General features: G+C 44.9%; 1 protein-coding gene across 2 annotated transcripts in view; it reads right to left on the bottom strand.

Moving 5' to 3' along the window:
* The window catches only part of LOC139575608 (A disintegrin and metalloproteinase with thrombospondin motifs 7), a 126994-nt gene that overhangs the window by 85184 nt on the left and 24478 nt on the right, over positions 1-17332 (bottom strand). For both annotated transcript variants that reach the window (XM_071400747.1, XM_071400748.1), the window contains one exon: positions 16451-16600. In XM_071400747.1, coding sequence (XP_071256848.1) covers positions 16451-16600 — 150 coding nt within the window. The remainder of the gene's footprint in view (positions 1-16450; positions 16601-17332) is intronic.

The raw sequence follows: 17332 nt of genomic DNA, 5'->3' as shown, positions 1-17332 counted from the left end.
TGACTCTTTGCATCAACTTCATGTAATTGTCAATAAAACCCTTGACACTTATGAAATGCTTGTAATTATACTTCAGTATTCCATAGTAACATCTGACAAAAATATCTAAAGACACTGAGGCAGCAGACTTTGTAAAAATTTATATTTGTGTCATTCTCAAAACTTCTGGTCACGACTTTACATTTGCATAAAATAACTCACCCCCCTACTGCTATTGACCCATAGAAACGCATTGCAAACAGATTCACTACATGCTAAAACAGATAGTCCTCAAATAAATATCAAAACGAAGTTTGTTCGAAGTGTCAGTCTTATATCTGACAGACATAAGAAAGATCAGGAAATTGTTTGTCACTAAACCGTCTCCATATATACTGTACTTCCATTAATTTTTTTGAGTCTTGTGGGGCATGTGGGCGTCCTAGAGCAAAAACAACCGACATGTACAGTACCAGTCAACAGTTTGGACACACCTACTCATTCAAGAGTTTCTTTATTTTTACTTTTTTCTACATTGTAGAATAATAGTGAAGACATCAAAACTATGAAATAACACATATGGAATCATGTAGTCACTAAAAAAGTGTTTAACAAATCAAAATATATTTGAGATTCTTCAAAGTCGCCACCCTTTGCCTTGATGACAGCTTTGCACACTCTTGGCATTCTCTCAAACAGCTTCATGAGGTAGTGACCTGGAATGCATTTCAATTAACAGGTGTGCCTTGTTAGAAGTTAATTTGTGGAATTTCTTTCCTTATTCATGTGTTTGAGCCAATCAGTTGTCTTGTGACAAGGTAGGGGTGGATTACAGAAGATAGTCCTATTTGGTAAAATACCAAGTCCATATTATGGCCAGAACAGCTCAAATAAACTAAGAGAAATGACAGTCCATCATTACTTTAAGACATGAAGGTCAGTCAATTCAGGAACATTTTAAGAACTTTGAAAGTTTCTTCAGGTGCAGTCGCAAACACCATCAGGCACTATGATGAAACGGCAAGAACAGCTCAAATAAGCAAAGAGAAATGACAGTCTATCATTCTTCAAGTGCAGTCGCAAAAACCATCAAGTGCAATGATGAAACTGGCTCTCATGAGGATCGCCACAGGAAAGGAAGACGCAGAGTTACCTCTGCTGCAGAGGATAACAGAGTTACCAGCCTCAGAAATTGCAGCCCAAATAAATAAGACACATCTCAACATCAACTGTTCAGAGGAGACTGCGTGAATCAGGCCTTCATGGTCAAATTTCTGCAAAGACTCCACTACTAAAGGACACCAATAAGAAAGAAGAGACTTGCTTGGGCCAAGAAACACGAGCAATGGACATTAGACCGGTGGAATTGGTCTGGTATCCAAATTGGAGATTTTTGGTTCCAACCACCGTGTCTTTGTGAGAAGCAGAGAAGGTGAACGGATGATCTCCGCATGTGTGGTTCCTACCGTGAAGCACAGAGGAGGTGGTGTGATGGTGTGGGGTGCTTTGCTGGTGACACTGTCAGTGATTTATTTAGAATTCAAGGCACACTTAACCAACATGTCTACCACAGCATTGTGAAGCGATACACCATCCCATATAGTTTGCGCTTAGTGGGACTATCATTTGTTTTCAACAGGACAATGACCCAAAACACACATCCATGCTGTGTAAGTGCTATTTGACCAAGAAGGAGAGTGATGGAGTGCTGCATCAGATGACCTGGCCTCCACAATCACCCAACCTCAACCCAATTGAGATGGTTTGGGATGAGTTGGACCGCAGAATGAAGGAAAAGCAGCCAACAAGTGCTCAGCATATATGGAAACTCCTTCAAGACTGTTGGAAAAGCATTCCAGGTGAAGCTGGTTGAGAGAATGCCAAGAGTGTGCAAAGCTGTCATCAAGGAAAAGGGCGGCTACTTTTAAGAATCTAAAATATATTTGGATTTGTTTAACATTTTTTGGGTTACTACATGATTCAGTATGTGCTATTTCATAGTTTCGATGTCTTCACTATTATTCTACAATGTAGAAAATAGTAAAAATAAAGAAAAGCCCTTTAATGAGTAGGTGCCCAAACTTTTGACTGGTACTATACATGTTCGTGAGAGTCTCACCTTTACACAGATGGGTCATATTAGTGTGTAGCCCCAACTATTCGGACTCTACAGACAGAAGTTGGCAGGTCGGCTGTACCGACTTCAGATGAGTCTTGCGTGGCCTGTGGTCGTCCTAGAGCAAAACAACCGACATGTACGTGTGAGTCTCATCTTTCCATTTTCGGCCTGACAAACACCGCTCTAGCTCTGTCACCTTTCACAGCAGATGCAGAAGTGTTACTTAAGCGGATGTGGTGGATTGAGACGCATCCAATGCAAAAAAAAACAGATGTCTAGCTTAAACTGATAGATTATTAAATGTTTTGTATTATGCTAATATGATTTCAGCAGGAGCGAGGACAGCGACCTTAGGGGGTTTAAATCATTCAAGCTAGAGACACCAAACCATCTCTCTCTCTCTCTCTCTCTCTCTCTCTCTCTCTATGCAGTTTAAAAAAAGAATAAGAAATAAATGTAACAAGTAATTAAAGAGCAGCTTTTAAATAACAATAGTGAGACTATATACCAGTTAGTTGAGGTAATATGTACATGTGGGTAGAGTTATTAAAGTGACTATGCATAGATGATAACGACAGAGAGTAGCAGCGGCATAAAAGAGGGGGAGAGGGGGCAATGCAAATAGTCTAGACTTGGTGCTCCGGTACCACTTGCCGTGCGGTAGCAGAGAGAACAGTCTATGACTAGGGTGGCTGCAGTCTTTGACAATATACCTGACACCGCCTGGTATAGAGGTCCTGGATGGCAGGAAGCTTGGCCCCAGTGATGTACTGGGCCATTCGCACTACCCTCTGTCGTGCCTTGCGGTCGGAAGCCGAGCAGTTGCCATACCAGGCAGTGATGCAACCAGTCAGGATGCTCTCAATGGCGCAGCTGTAGAACCTTTTGAGGATCTGAGGACCTATGCCAAATCTTTTGGGGGAATAGGCGTTGTCGTGCCCTCTTCACGACTGACTTGGTGTGCTTGGACAATGTTAGTTTGTTGGTGATGTGGACACCAAGAAACTAGATGCTCTCCACCTGCTCCACTGCAGCCCTGTTGATGAGAATAGGGGCGTGCTTGGTCCTCTTTTTCCTGTAGTCCACAATCATCTCCTTTGTCTTTCGTCCTCCCTCTCCATCTCATTTTCTCCATCTCATTCCCACTCATTTTCTCTCTCATTCAGTCTCTCTCCTCACGTTTTAACACCCCCACTTTGCTATATGTTAGCTCTCCTGGATAATTAGCTACTGAAAAACAACAGGTTTGTGTCAATGCATTGGTGTTTGGCTGTATGTGTTTTTGATTGTCTAATTAGTTTAATTCCAAAGCCATAGTGTCTGCCTCGACAACAACAGAACATATTTCCAAAGCCATAGTGTCTGCCTCGACAACAACAGAACACTGAGGACAAAGAACATCATTAATAGGTTCTAAAGGGGTGGAGGGACCAGAGCAATGTCCCATGGTATCACATTCCACAACTCCTCTTTCATTCAGGTGAGCATTGAATGCTTATCAAATACTTCAAATGTTGCATTCCCTCAGCCACACATTATAACTAAGCGACACAAGGGTGGGATGGGCGGTACATAAATCCAACACCTGCTTGTTATTATTATTTAATGAGGATATATTCTCCATGGGTGTTTGTGTACAATGTATTCTAATTGAAGGTGTCTGGGTACAATGCATTGTCATTACTGAGGGCATTTGGGGACAATGTATTTGTATAGCTGTGTTTGTCAGCAGCGTATTTATAAGGCTAGACCTAACACATGAAAGAACCACCTATTTTTGTTCATCACATCACACAATGGAGATGAAACACCATGCAGATTACTCTACGGCTGCGTTTAGACAGGCAGCCCAATTCTGATATTTTTTTCACTAATTGGTCGTTTGACCAATCAGATCAGCTCTGACAAAGATCTGATGTAAATAGATCTGATGTGATTGGTCAAAGACCAACTAGTGGGAAAAAAAGATCAGAATTGTGCTGCCTGTGCGACGCCTGTGTAACACGAATCAATTTGGACAATTTCTGTTGCAGCAAGTTGCAAGCTGTGACATCTCAAGCGACCTTGCTGATACACAAAGGCAAAGCAATTCAAATGGAACATATAATCTTTTCATACATCACATCATTTTTCATAAATTATTTGTTTATCCAAATGTTTGGTAATTATAACAGCATTGATATAGGCAAAATTCTGTCTGTAAAATTTAGCTAGCTAGCTAGCCAAAATGTTGCCTATTTACCAACCATGTTTTAACAACAGCTAGCTAGCTAACCAAGATAGCGGCGAGCTAAGCTAGCTAGTGCAGTTCTTGTTGGACAATTTCAATTTCAAGGTCTGAGTTCACTTACAGTGGGGAGAACAAGTATTTGATACACTGCTGATTTTGCCATTTTTCCTACTTACAAAGCATGTAGAGGTCTGTAATTTTTATCATAGGTACACTTCAACTGTGAGAGACGGAATCTAAAACAAAAATCCAGAAAATCACATTGTATGATTTTTAAGTAATTAATTTGCATTTTATTGCATGACATAAGTATTTGATACATCAGAAAAGCAGAACTTAATATTTGGTACAGAAACCTTTGTTTGCAATTACAGAGATCATACGTTTCCTGTAGTTCTTGACCAGGTTTGCACACACTGCAGCAGGGATTTTGGCCCACTCCTCCATACAGACCTTCTCCAGATCCTTCAGGTTTTGGGTCTGTCACTGGGCAATACGGACTTTCAGCTCCCTCCAAAGATTTTCTATTGGGTTCAGGTCTGGAGACTTGCTAGGCCACTCCAGGACCTTGAGATGCTTCTTACGGAGCCACTCCTTAGTTGCCCTGGCTGTGTGTTTCGGGTCGTTGTCATGCTGGAAGACCCAGCCACGACCCATCTTCAATGCTCTTACTGAGGGAAGGAGGTTGTTGGCCAAGATCTCGCGATACATGGCCCCATCCATCCTCCCCTCAATACGGTGCAGTCGTCCTGTCCCCTTTGCAGAAAAGCATCCCCAAAGAATGATGTTTCCACCTCCATGCTTCACGGTTGGGATGGTGTTCTTGGGGTTGTACTCATCCTTCTTCTTCCTCCAAACACGGCGAGTGGAGTTTAGACCAAAAAGCTCTATTTTCGTCTCATCAGACCACATGACCTTCTCCCATTCCTCCTCTGGATCATCCAGATGGTCATTGGCAAACTTCAGACGGCCTGGACATGCGCTGGCTTGAGCAGGGGGACCTTGCGTGCGCTGCAGGATTTTAATCCATGACGGCGTAGTGTGTTACTAATGGTTTTCTTTGAGACTGTGGTCCCAGCTCTCTTCAGGTCATTGACCAGGTCCTGCCGTGTAGTTCTGGGCTGATCCCTCACCTTCCTCATGATCATTGATGCCCCACAAGGTGAGATCTTGCATGGAGCCCCAGACCGAGGGTGATTGACCGTCATCTTGAACTTCTTCCATTTTCTAATAATTGCGCCAACAGTTGTTGCCTTCTCACCAAGCTGCTTGCCTATTGTCCTGTAGCCCATCCCAGCCTTGTGCAGGTCTACAATTGTATCCCTGATGTCCTTACACAGCTCTCTGGTCTTGGCCATTGTGGAGAGGTTGAAGTCTGTTTGATTGAGTGTGTGGACAGGTGTCTTTTATACAGGTAACGAGTTCAAACAGGTGCAGTTAATACAGGTAATGAGTGGAGAACAGGAGGGCTTCTTAAAGAAAAACGAACAGGTCTGTGAGAGCCGGAATTCTTACTGGTTGGTAGGTGATCAAATACTTATGTCATGCAATAAAATGCAAATTAATTACTTAAAAATCATACAATGTGATTTTCTGGATTTTTGTTTTAGATTCCGTCTCTCACAGTTGAAGTGTACCTATGATAAAAATTACAGACCTTTACATGCTTTCTAAGTAGGAAAACCTGCAAAATCGGCAGTGTATCAAATACTTGTTCTCCCCACTGTATAAAATGACATTTATTAGGCCTCCCGAGTGGCTCAGCGGTCTAAGGCACTGCATCGAGGTGCTTGAGGCGTCACTACAGACCCAGGTTCGATCCAAGGCTGTATCACAGCCGGCCGTGATCGGGAGACCCATGAGGCGGCGCACAATTGGACTAGCGTCGTCCTGGTTAGGGGAGGGTTTGGCCGGCCCGGATGTCTTTGTCCCATTGCGCTCTAGCGACTCTTTGTGGCGGGCTGGGTGCCTGCAAGCTGACGGTCGCCAGGTGTACAGTGTTTTCTCCGACACATTGGTGCGGCTAGCTTCCGGGTTAAGCAAGCATTGTGTAAAGAAGCAGTGCAGCTTAGCAGGGTTGTGTTTCGGAGGGCGCATGGCTCTCGACCTTCGCCGCTCCCGAGTCCGTACTACCAATTGGATATCACGGAAAAGTGGTAAAAGTACAAAGAATATATATAATAATAAACATGACAACTGGAACAGAATGATATGACGAGTAATGTTAACTTGTTTCTGCTTACTGACTGGACATTGTATCCAGTCAGTTTCTATCTCTTGCGATGATGCAATGCAACTATGTTGCAGGCAGTTTGAGGGTGACAGGTGGACATAAATTGCATCCAGGTTGCTTTGTATGACATCTGCTTTAGTGTGAAGAACTCAATATCTGAGTGCGTTGGCGCATGTGGCTTACTGTTCGTGTGAAGAACAATATCTTAGTGTGATGTTGTCAACAAAGAAGATAAAAGGTGTTGGATAACTGTAATTGGTAGCAGAGAGACATGAGATATCAGACAGAAGCTTTAAAGCTTTGTTTGGGCCACCTGGGTCTGTTTTTCCTCTTTCCTGTCTTCCAAAATAGAGAAGCCATTTTTGGTGTAGACTACTCTTCACTACCCACTGAGCACACCACATCATTACAACCTGGATAATTGGGGAAAATTTGGTGTGAGACGTTGGATAAATGAGATTCACCCACTCAAAAAATACAGCTAAAATGTTGTTGAATTCCCAATGTGTCACTATGCTTTCAACCATCTAAAAGCACATCCAAATTCCAATGGAAAAGTTGTCACCCAAATGTCTATCCCTGAGCTTCAACCATCTAAAAGCACAACCAAATTCCAATGGAAAAGTTGTCACCCAAATGTCTATCCCTGAGCTTCAACCATTTAAAAGCACAACCAAATTCCAATGGAAAAGTTGTCACCCAAATGTCTATCCCTGAGCTTCAACCATCTAAAAGCACAACCAAATTCCAATGGAAAAGTTGTCACCCAAATGTCTATCCCTGAGCTTCAACCATTTAAAAGCACAACCAAATTCCAATGGAAAAGTTGTCACCCAAATGTCTATCCCTGAGCTTCAACCATTTAAAAGGACAGCAAAGCTCAAATGGGAATACAATGTCAGATATGTTGTTTATTTATACAACAGATTGCGTTATCACTGTGCTTCATCTAATAACAGAACCGAATTACCTGGATTACAGTTGAGATTACATTAAAAAGTAAATGGTGCAAGTGATCAATTCTGTTGGAGATTCTGGTCAGATTATTACAGGAATTGTGATGATTTCCACCTGACCTGCGATGACCTATTCATGCTATCTTGAACATACAGACTTTATATGATTACATAGGAAGACATTTATATAGTTGCAGTAACCTCACAATGTGGCCATGGATGTGTTACTAATTTTAAGGTTGATTGTTACATTAGTTTGTAACTCAAGGCCATTTACTGTATTACAAAAGTAATATTGAATTGTGTTTGGTTGACAAGGCATCAAAATATGAACATTTAAAGAAGATGTATCTGCTGCATGGATAGTTCCATCTGAGCCACTGGCTTAATCGCATTCTTTAACTTTTATTTTTGACTGAGTTGAAGACGTGAATCCAACATATAATTTGTGAACTTGTTGACAAGTTAATAGGATAGTTATTGTATTTCAAAAGTGATATTGACTCGTGTTTGGTTGTCAACAAAACCAAATATCAACATTGGAAGGAGATGCATCTTCTGTTTGGATAGTTCCATCTGTGCCTGTAACGACTATACTCTTCTTCTGACGAGGAGTAAGAGATATCGGACCAATTTGCAGCGTGGTAAGTGTCCAATTTAATATGTAAAACTGAACACTACAAAAATACAAAATAACAAAGTGAAAGAACAAACAAAAATCGAAACAGTCCCGTGTGGTGCAAACACAGACACAGGAAACAACCACCCACAAAACACAATAGACAACAGGCTACCTAAATATGGCTCCCAATCAGAGACAATGACTAACACCTGCCTCTGATTGAGAACCATACTAGGCCAAACACATAGAAATAGAACAACAGAACAAAACATAGAAAAAACAACATAGAATGCCCACCCCATCCCCTGACCAAACTAAAATAAAGACATAAAAAAGGAACTAAGGTCAGAACGTGACAGTACCCACCCCAAAGGTGCGGACTCCGGCCGCAAAACCTGAACCTATAGCGGAGGGTCTGGGTGGGCATGTACCGCGGTGGCGGCTCTGGAGCGGGACGAGGACCCCACTCCACCATAGTCTCGGCCCACTTCTGTGATACCTTAGGAGCGGCGACCCTCGTCACCGACCCTGGATTTGAGACCCTAGTAAAGGGCACGACTGGACTGAGGGACGCCTCTGGACTGAGGGGCAGCTCCGGACAGGAGGGCGACTCCGGCAGATCCGGACTGACGGGCGGCTCAGGCAGATCCGGACTGACGGGCGGCTCAGGCAGATCCGGACTGACGGGCGGCTCAGGCAGATCCGGACTGACGGGCGGCTCAGGCAGATCCGGACTTACGGGCTGCTCCTGACTGACGGGCGGCTCGGGCGGCTCCTGACTGACGGGCGGCTCGGGCGGCTCCTGACTGACGGGCGGCTCGGGCGGCTCAGGACAGACGGGCGGCTCAGGACAGACGGGCGGCTCAGGACAGACGGGCAGCTCAGTACAGACGGGCGGCTCAGGCGGCTCAGGACAGACGGGCGGCTCAGGACAGACGGGCGGCTCAGGCGGCTCAGGACAGACGGGCGGCTCAGGACAGACGGGCGGCTCTGGAGGGTCCGGACTGGAGGGAGGCTCTGGAGGGTCCGGACTGGAGGGAGGCTCTGGAGCGTCCGGACTGGAGGGACACACAGGAGACTTGGTTCTTAGAACAGGCACAGTACTCACCAGGCTGGAGAGATCTACTGGAGGCCTGGTCCATGGAGGAGGCACAGGATAGACCGGTCCGTGGAGGCGCACTGGAGGTCTCGAACTAAGCGCCTGAACAACCCGTCCTGGCTGGATGTTGATTTTAGCCCGGCAGGCACAGGACACAGGACGCACTGGGCTGTGCAGACCCACGGGAGACACAGTGCTTAGGGCTGGTGCCATATAACACGGACCGAGGAGACGCACTGGAGACCAGATGAGCTGAGCAGGCTTCATCGCACCTGGCTCGATGCCCACTCTAGCCCGGCCGATACGAGGAGCTGCAATGTAGCGCACCGGGCTATGCCTGCGCGCTGGGGACATCGTGCGCCTCACGGCATAACACGGTGCCTGCCCGGACCACCTCTCTCCACGGAAAGCACGGGAAGTTGGCTCAGGTCTCCTACCTGACTTAGCCACACTCCCCGTGTGCCCCCCCCCCCCCAATACATTCTTGGGGCTGCCTCTCGTCCCAGCCGCGCTGCCTCCTCATACCAACGCCGCTCAGCTTTCGCTGCCTCCAGCTCTGCCTTGGGGCGGCGATATTCCCCAGCCTGTGCCCAGGGTCCCTTTCCTTCCAGAATCTCCTCCCATGTCCATGAGTCCAGAACTCGCTGCTGCCCGATACCACGCTGCTTGGTCCTTTTTTGGTGGGTGGTTCTGTAACGACTTTCCTCTTCTTCTGACGAGGAGTAAGAGATATCGGACCAATTTGCGGTCTGCACAACGCATCACCGGGGGTAAACTACCTGCCCTCCAGGACACCTATAGCACCCGATGTCACAGGAAGGCCAAAAAGATCATCAAGGACAACAACCACCCGAGCCACTGCCTGTTCACCACGCTATCATCCAGAAGGCGAGGTCAGTACAGGTGCATCAAATCTGGGACCGAGAGACTGAAAAACAGCTTCTATCTCAAGGCCACTGTTAAACAGCCATCACTAACATAGAGAGGCTGCTGCCAACATACAGACCCAAATCACTGGCCACATTAATAAATGGATTTAATAAAAGGTATCACTAGTCACTTTAAATAATGCCACTTTAATAATGTTTACATATGCTACATTACTCATCTCATATATACTGTATTTCATATCATCTTTTGCAACTTGCCTATGCTGCACGGCCATCACTCATCCATTTATATATATATATATATATATGTACATATTCTTATTCCATCCCTTTACATTTGTGTGTATAAGGTAATTGTTGTGAATTTGTTAGATTACTTGTTAGATATTACTGCACTGTCGGAACTAGAAGCACAAGCATTTCGCTACACTCGCATTAACATCTGCTAACCATGTGTATGTGACAAACAAAATTGGATTTGATTTGAGTGGGTAGAATGTGTTTGCTGGTTGAACAAAAAACATGAAATATGCAGTGAGGAAGAAATTGTGTTTTTTAAATTATATGTTCTGTGTATGTTTAGCTAGTAAATTGATGATTTTGTGAATCCCTGGGCACATTGACAGGACATTTTTTTTGCAAAAGCAGAATTTAAATTTAATGCATTAAACATCGAAGTGCTGGTAAACAGAGGGCAGAGAATATTCCATGTGCAAATCCAATACCCACTCTGATGCACTAATCATAAATTAATTGGGTGTTTTGTTCTGTGAACTAATCTATTCCTAGAAAATTGACTAACAATATGTGAGTATATTTAATTAATAATTAACATTCTGTCCCAGTAAGGACCATTTTGTGCCACTGCAAATAATTTCATGAAGAATAAACTAAGCAGATAATTCATTAATTGTCAAATCTAGACATCAAGCCATTCAAATATTACATTAATTGTCTTCTTGATTGATAGCCCCAAACACTCAACGCATACAGTGCCTTCAGAAAGTATTCATACCCCTTGACTTATTCCACATTTTGTTGTGTTACAGCCTGAGTTAAAAAAGGATTTAATATATTTTTCCTCACCCCGTCTACACACAGTACCCCATAATTACAAAGTGAAAAAACATGTTTTTAGAAATCTTAGCAAATTTATTGAAAATAAAATACAGAAATACCTAATTCACATAAGTATTCACACCTCTTTGCTATGACACTCCAAACGTAGCTTCCTTTGAACATCCTTGAGATGTCACTACAACTTGATTGGAGTCCCCCTGTGGCCACCAATTGTTTGGACTTGATTTAGTGCATGTCAGAGCAGAAACTATACCATGAAGTCCAAGGAACTGTCCGTAGATCACAGAGAGAGAATTGTGATGAGGCATACAGTAAGCTCCAAAAGTATTGGGACAGTGACAAACATGTTGTTGTTTAGGCTCTGTACTCTAGCACTTTGGATTTTAAATGATATAATGTCTATGAGGTCAACCCCCACAAGACATTCTAACCTCTCAACATTTCAATTACAACCTGGGAGGTTGGCATTTTTGGGAGGGTATGATATTTGTGCTAACCTCCCAGGTTTTAATTGAAATGTTTAGAGGTTAGAATGTCTTGGGGGTTTGACCTCAGTCATTGTATAATTTTAAATCTAAAGTGCTGGAGTAGAGAGTCAAAACAACACGTGTCACTGTTCCAATACTTTTGGAGCTCACGGTATATCTGGGGAAGGGTATCAAATATTTTCTAGATTGTTGAAGTTTCCAAGAGCACAGTGGTCTCCATCTTTGGGAAATTGAAAAAAATATGGAACTACCCAGACTCTGCATAGAGCTGGCCGTCCAACCAAACTGAGCAACCGGGCAAGAAGAACCTTGGTCAGGGAGGTGACCAAAAACCCAATAAACACTCTGACAGAACTACAGAGTTCATTGGCTGAGATGGGAGAGCCTGCCAGATGGACTATAGTCTCTACAGCACTTGATCAATCTGGGCTTTATGGTAGAGTAGACAGACGGAAGCCACTCCTGAGAAAAAGGCACATGAAAGCACGTCTGGAGTTTCCTAAAAGGCACTTGAAAGATTCAGATAAGGTAAAAGATTCTGTGGTCTGATGGGACAAAAAGGTAACTATTTGGCCTGAATGCAAAGCGATATATCTGGATAAAACCAGGCACAGCTCATCACCCTTCTAACACCATCCCTTCCGTGAATCATGGTGGTGGTAGCATCATGCTATGGGGATGCTTTTCAGCAGCAGGAACTGGGAGACTGGTAATGATAGAGGGAACAATGAATGAGCCAAATACAGGAACATCCTTGGTAAGATGCTACTTCAGAGTGCAAACAACCTTAGACTGGTGCAAATATTTACATTCCAACAGGACAATGACCGCAAGCATTCAGCCAAAGCAACGCTGGAATAGTTTCAGATCAAGAATGTGAAAGTCCTTGAGTGGCTCAGCCAAAGCCCAGACTTGAATCCCATTGAAAATCTGTGGAAAGACCTGAAGACTGCTGTTCACCGCCGCTCCCCATGTAACTTAAGAGTTTGAGAAAATCCCCAAATCCAGTTGTGCAAAGCTGATCCAGACATCCCCAAGACGACTCAAAGCTGATCCAGACATACCCTAGACGACTCAAAGATGATCCAGACTCATACCCAAGATGACTCAAAGCTAACCTCTCAAGACGACTCAAAGCTGATCCAGACATACCCTAGACGACTCAAAGCTAATCCAGACACATACCCAAGACGACTCAAAGCTGATCCAGACATACCCTAGACGACTCAAAGCTGATCCAGACACATCCCCAAGACGACTCCTAGCTGATCCAGACACATCCCCAAGACGACTCCTAGCTGATCCAGACACATACCCAAGACGACTCAAAGCTGATCCAGACATACCCAAGACGACTCAAAGCTGATCCAGACATCCCCCAGACGACTCAAAGCTGATCCAGACATATCCAAGACGACTCAAAGCTGTAATCGCTGCCAAACATGCTTCTACAAAGTATTGACTAAGGGGTGTGAATACTTACGCAAATTAAATATTTATGTAATAACAAAAATTTATAAAAACATGTTTTCGCATTGTCAATATGGGGCATTGTGTGTAGATGGGTGAGCATTTATATATATTTTTATCCATTTAAAAATGTGGAATACTTTGTGAAGGCACTGTAACACTTAACATTCAACCCGTAATCGCAGAGAAGATGGCAAATCAAACACATCTAACCAAGTGACACATCCAACCACCAACCACGTGACACATCCAACCATGTGACATACCATGTGACAAGACCATGGAGAATAAGAGAACCTCCTCCCAGCTGCCCACTGCACTGAGGCTAGGAAACACTGTCACCACCGATAAATCCTCGATAATTGAGAAATCCAATAAGCATTTTTCTATGGCTGGGCATGCTTTCCACCTGGCTACCCCTACCCTGGTCAACAGCCCTGCACCCCTCACTACAACTTGCCCAAGCCTCCCCAATTTCTCCTTCACCCAAATCCAGATAGCTGATGTTCTGAAAGAGCTGCAAAATCTGGACCCCTACAAATCAGCAGGGCTAGACAATCTGGACCCTCTCTTCCTAAAATTATCCTCTGAAATTGTTGCAACCCCTATTACTAGCTTGTTCATCCTCTCTTTTGTATTGTCTGAGATCCCCAAAGATTGGAAAGCTGCCACGGTCATCCCCCTCTTCAAAGGGGGTGACACTCTAGACCCAAACTGCTACAGACCTATATCTATCCTACCCTGCCTTTCTATGGTCTTCGAAAGCCAAGTTAACAAACAGATCACCGACCATTTCGAATCCCACCGTACCTTCTCCGCTATGCAATCTGGTTTCCGAGCTGGTCATGGGTGCACCTCAGCCACGCTCAAGGTCCTAAACGATATCATAACCGCGATCGATAAGAGACAATACTGTGCAGCTGTATTCATCGACCTGGCCAAGGCTTTCGACTCTGTCAATCACCACATTCTCATCAGCAGACTCAACAGCCTTGGTTTCTCAAATGACTGCCTCGCCTGGTTCACCAACTACTTACATTTACATTTAAGTCATTTAGCAGACGCTCTTATCCAGAGCGACTTACAAATTGGTGCATTCACCTTATGATATCCAGTGGAACAACCACTTTACAATAGTGCATCTAACTCTTTTAAGGGGGGGGGGGGTTAGAAGGATTACTTTATCCTATCCTAGGTATTCCTTAAAGAGGTGGGGTTTCAGGTGTCTCCGGAAGGTGGTGATTGACTCCGCTGACCTGGCGTCGTGAGGGAGTTTGTTCCACCATTGGGGTGCCAGAGCAGCGAACAGTTTTGACTGGGCTGAGCGGGAACTGTACTTCCTCAGAGGTAGGGAGGCGAGCAGGCCAGAGGTGGATGAACGCAGTGCCCTTGTTTGGGTGTAGGGCCTGATCAGAGCCTGAAGGTACGGAGGTGCCGTTCCCCTCACAGCTCCGTAGGCAAGCACCATGGTCTTGTAGCGGATGCGAGCTTCAACTGGAAGCCAGTGGAGAGAGCGGAGGAGCGGGGTGACGTGAGAGAACTTGGGAAAGTTGAACACCAGACGGGCTGCGGCGTTCTGGATGAGTTGTAGGGGTTTAATGGCACAGGCAGGGAGCCCAGCCAACAGCGAGTTGCAGTAATCCAGACGGGAGATGACAAGTGCCTGGATTAGGACCTGCGCCGCTTCCTGCGTGAGGCAGGGTCGTACTCTGCGAATGTTGTAGAGCATGAACCTACAGGAACGGGTCACCGCCTTGATGTTAGTTGAGAACGACAGGGTGTTGTCCAGGATCACGCCAAGGTTCTTAGCACTCTGGGAGGAGGACACAACGACTTACTTCTCAGACAGAGTTCAGTGTGTCAAATCGGAGGGCCTGTTGTCCGGACCTCTGGCAGTCTCTATGGGGGTGCCACGGGGTTCAATCCTCGGGCCGGCTCTTTTCTCTGTATACATCAATGATGTCGCTCTTGCTGCTGGTGATTCTCTGATCCACCTCTACGCAGACAACACCATTCTGTATACTTCTGGCCCTTCTTTGGACACTGTGTTAACTAACCTCCAGACGAGATTCAATGCCATACAACTCTCCTTCTGTGGCCTCCAACTGCTCTTAAATGTAAGCAAAACTAAATGCATGCTCTTCAACCGATCGCTGCCCACACCTGCCCACCCGTCCAGCATCACCACTCTGGACGGTTCTGACTTAGAATATGTGGACAACTACAAATACCTAGGTGTCTGGTTAGACTGTAAACTCTCCTTCCAGGCTCACATTAAGCTTCTCCAATCCAAAATTAAATCTAGAATCAGCTTCCTATTTCGCAACAAAGCATCCTTCACTCATGCTGCCAAACATACCCTAGTAAAACTAACTATCCAACCGATCCTCGACTTCGGTGATATCATTTACAAAATAGCCTCCTACACTCTACTCAGCAAATTGGATGCAGTCTATCAGTGCCATCCGTTTTGTCACCAAAGCCCTATATACTACCCACCACTGCGACCTGTATGCTCTCGTTGGCTGGCCCTCGCTTTATATCAGTCGCCAAACCCACTGGCTCCAGGTCATCTATAAGTCGTTGCTAGGTAAAGCCCCGCCTTATCTCAGCTCACTGGTCACCATAGCAGCACCCACCCGCAGCACACGCTCCAGCAGGTATATTTCACTGGTCATCCCCAAAGCCAATTCCTCCTTCGGCCGCCTTTCCTTCCAGTTCTCTGCTGCCAATGACTGGAACGAACTGCAAAAATAACTGAAGCTGGAGACTCATACCTCCCTCACTAGCTTTAAGCACCAGCTGTCAGAGCAGCTCACAGATCACTGTACCTGTACATAGCCCATCTGTAAATAGCCCATCCAACTACCTCATCACCATATTTTTATTTATTTTATTTATTTTGCTCCTTTGCACCCCAGTACTGCTACTTGCACACTCATCTATCACCCCAATGTTTAATTTGCCATACTGTAATAATTTCGCCACTATGGCCTATTTATTGCCTCAACCCCCTTATCCTACCTCATTTGTACACACTTTATATAGACTTTCTCTATTGTATTATTGACTGTATGTTAGTTTATTCCATGTGTAAGTCTGTGTTGTTGTTTGCGTCGCACTGCTTTATCTTGGACAGGTCGCAGTTGTAAACTAGTCTACCTGGTTAAATAAAGGTTAAATAAAAAAAATATCCAACCATGTGACAGAAAGTTATGAGGTGTGGTGTCAGTGTGAGTGTGTGCGTGTATGTGTGTGTCCATGTGCACATGCGATGCACTTACTTGTGCCCGAGCTCGTGGGCGATGGTGAAGGCCAGCGGCAGGCCCGTGTCCTCACTGATGCTGCAGCTGCGGTGGGGCTGACACATGCCTGCCACATGAGACAGGCCCAGGGTCTCACATGGCTTATTGATGGCCGTACAGATGTCCTTTCTGAGGAGAGGAGGGAAGGAGAGAAGGAGAGGGGAGGAGGGAGGGAGAGGAAAAGGGAGGAGGGAGGGAGAGAAGGCGAGAGGATGAGGGAAGGAGAGGGAAAAGGAGGACGGAGGGAGAGAAGGAGAGGACAGAGGGAGAGAAGGACTGAAACATTGTAATAAGGAGCACAACAATTACCTTCAACATCATCACTTCCTATTCTTGACATGTGTTTAATGTGCTGAATCTATCAAGACCATGACCGGTGGGATGAGTCTCTGTGGAAAAGCTACTTAAATTAAAACAATTGCAGAAAAGCACAACTCAGGAGCTCCAACTACCTTCTTTCAAAGGTCCAGGGAATGTCACCAAATCTCTGGAAATGTCCTTGTTGTTGTGGCGTTGCTCAAATTAATGTTCTGGTGGAGCCTCTAATTGCACTAGTTTGTCAAACAAAAGAGTCGTGGTTTAATGAGTGGCTTTGATTGGAAAGCGGTCTCATCAAAGAGATGGAGCGAGGGAGTAAAAAAAGGTCTATTCAATTAAGAAGGGAAAATACAATTCGTTTCTGGTGGTAAACTACAGCGAATAACAGTCAGGCCATCAATGGGAGGGGAAGGTAGGCAAAGGATCTCAAGGCTGTTTTGGTCCAGTATGGTGTTCTTCATGTAATGTCTCATATTCATTCCATTCATTGTTTTAAAAGGACTGTCCTCCATGACTGAATGGTGAGGAGAAATCAATTTTGGG

Source organism: Salvelinus alpinus, chromosome 5 (genome assembly GCF_045679555.1).
Source record: "Salvelinus alpinus chromosome 5, SLU_Salpinus.1, whole genome shotgun sequence".
Classification (NCBI taxonomy): domain Eukaryota; kingdom Metazoa; phylum Chordata; class Actinopteri; order Salmoniformes; family Salmonidae; genus Salvelinus; species Salvelinus alpinus.
Note: the sequence above shows the minus strand (reverse complement) of the source record. Positions and strands in the feature narration are given on the sequence as shown.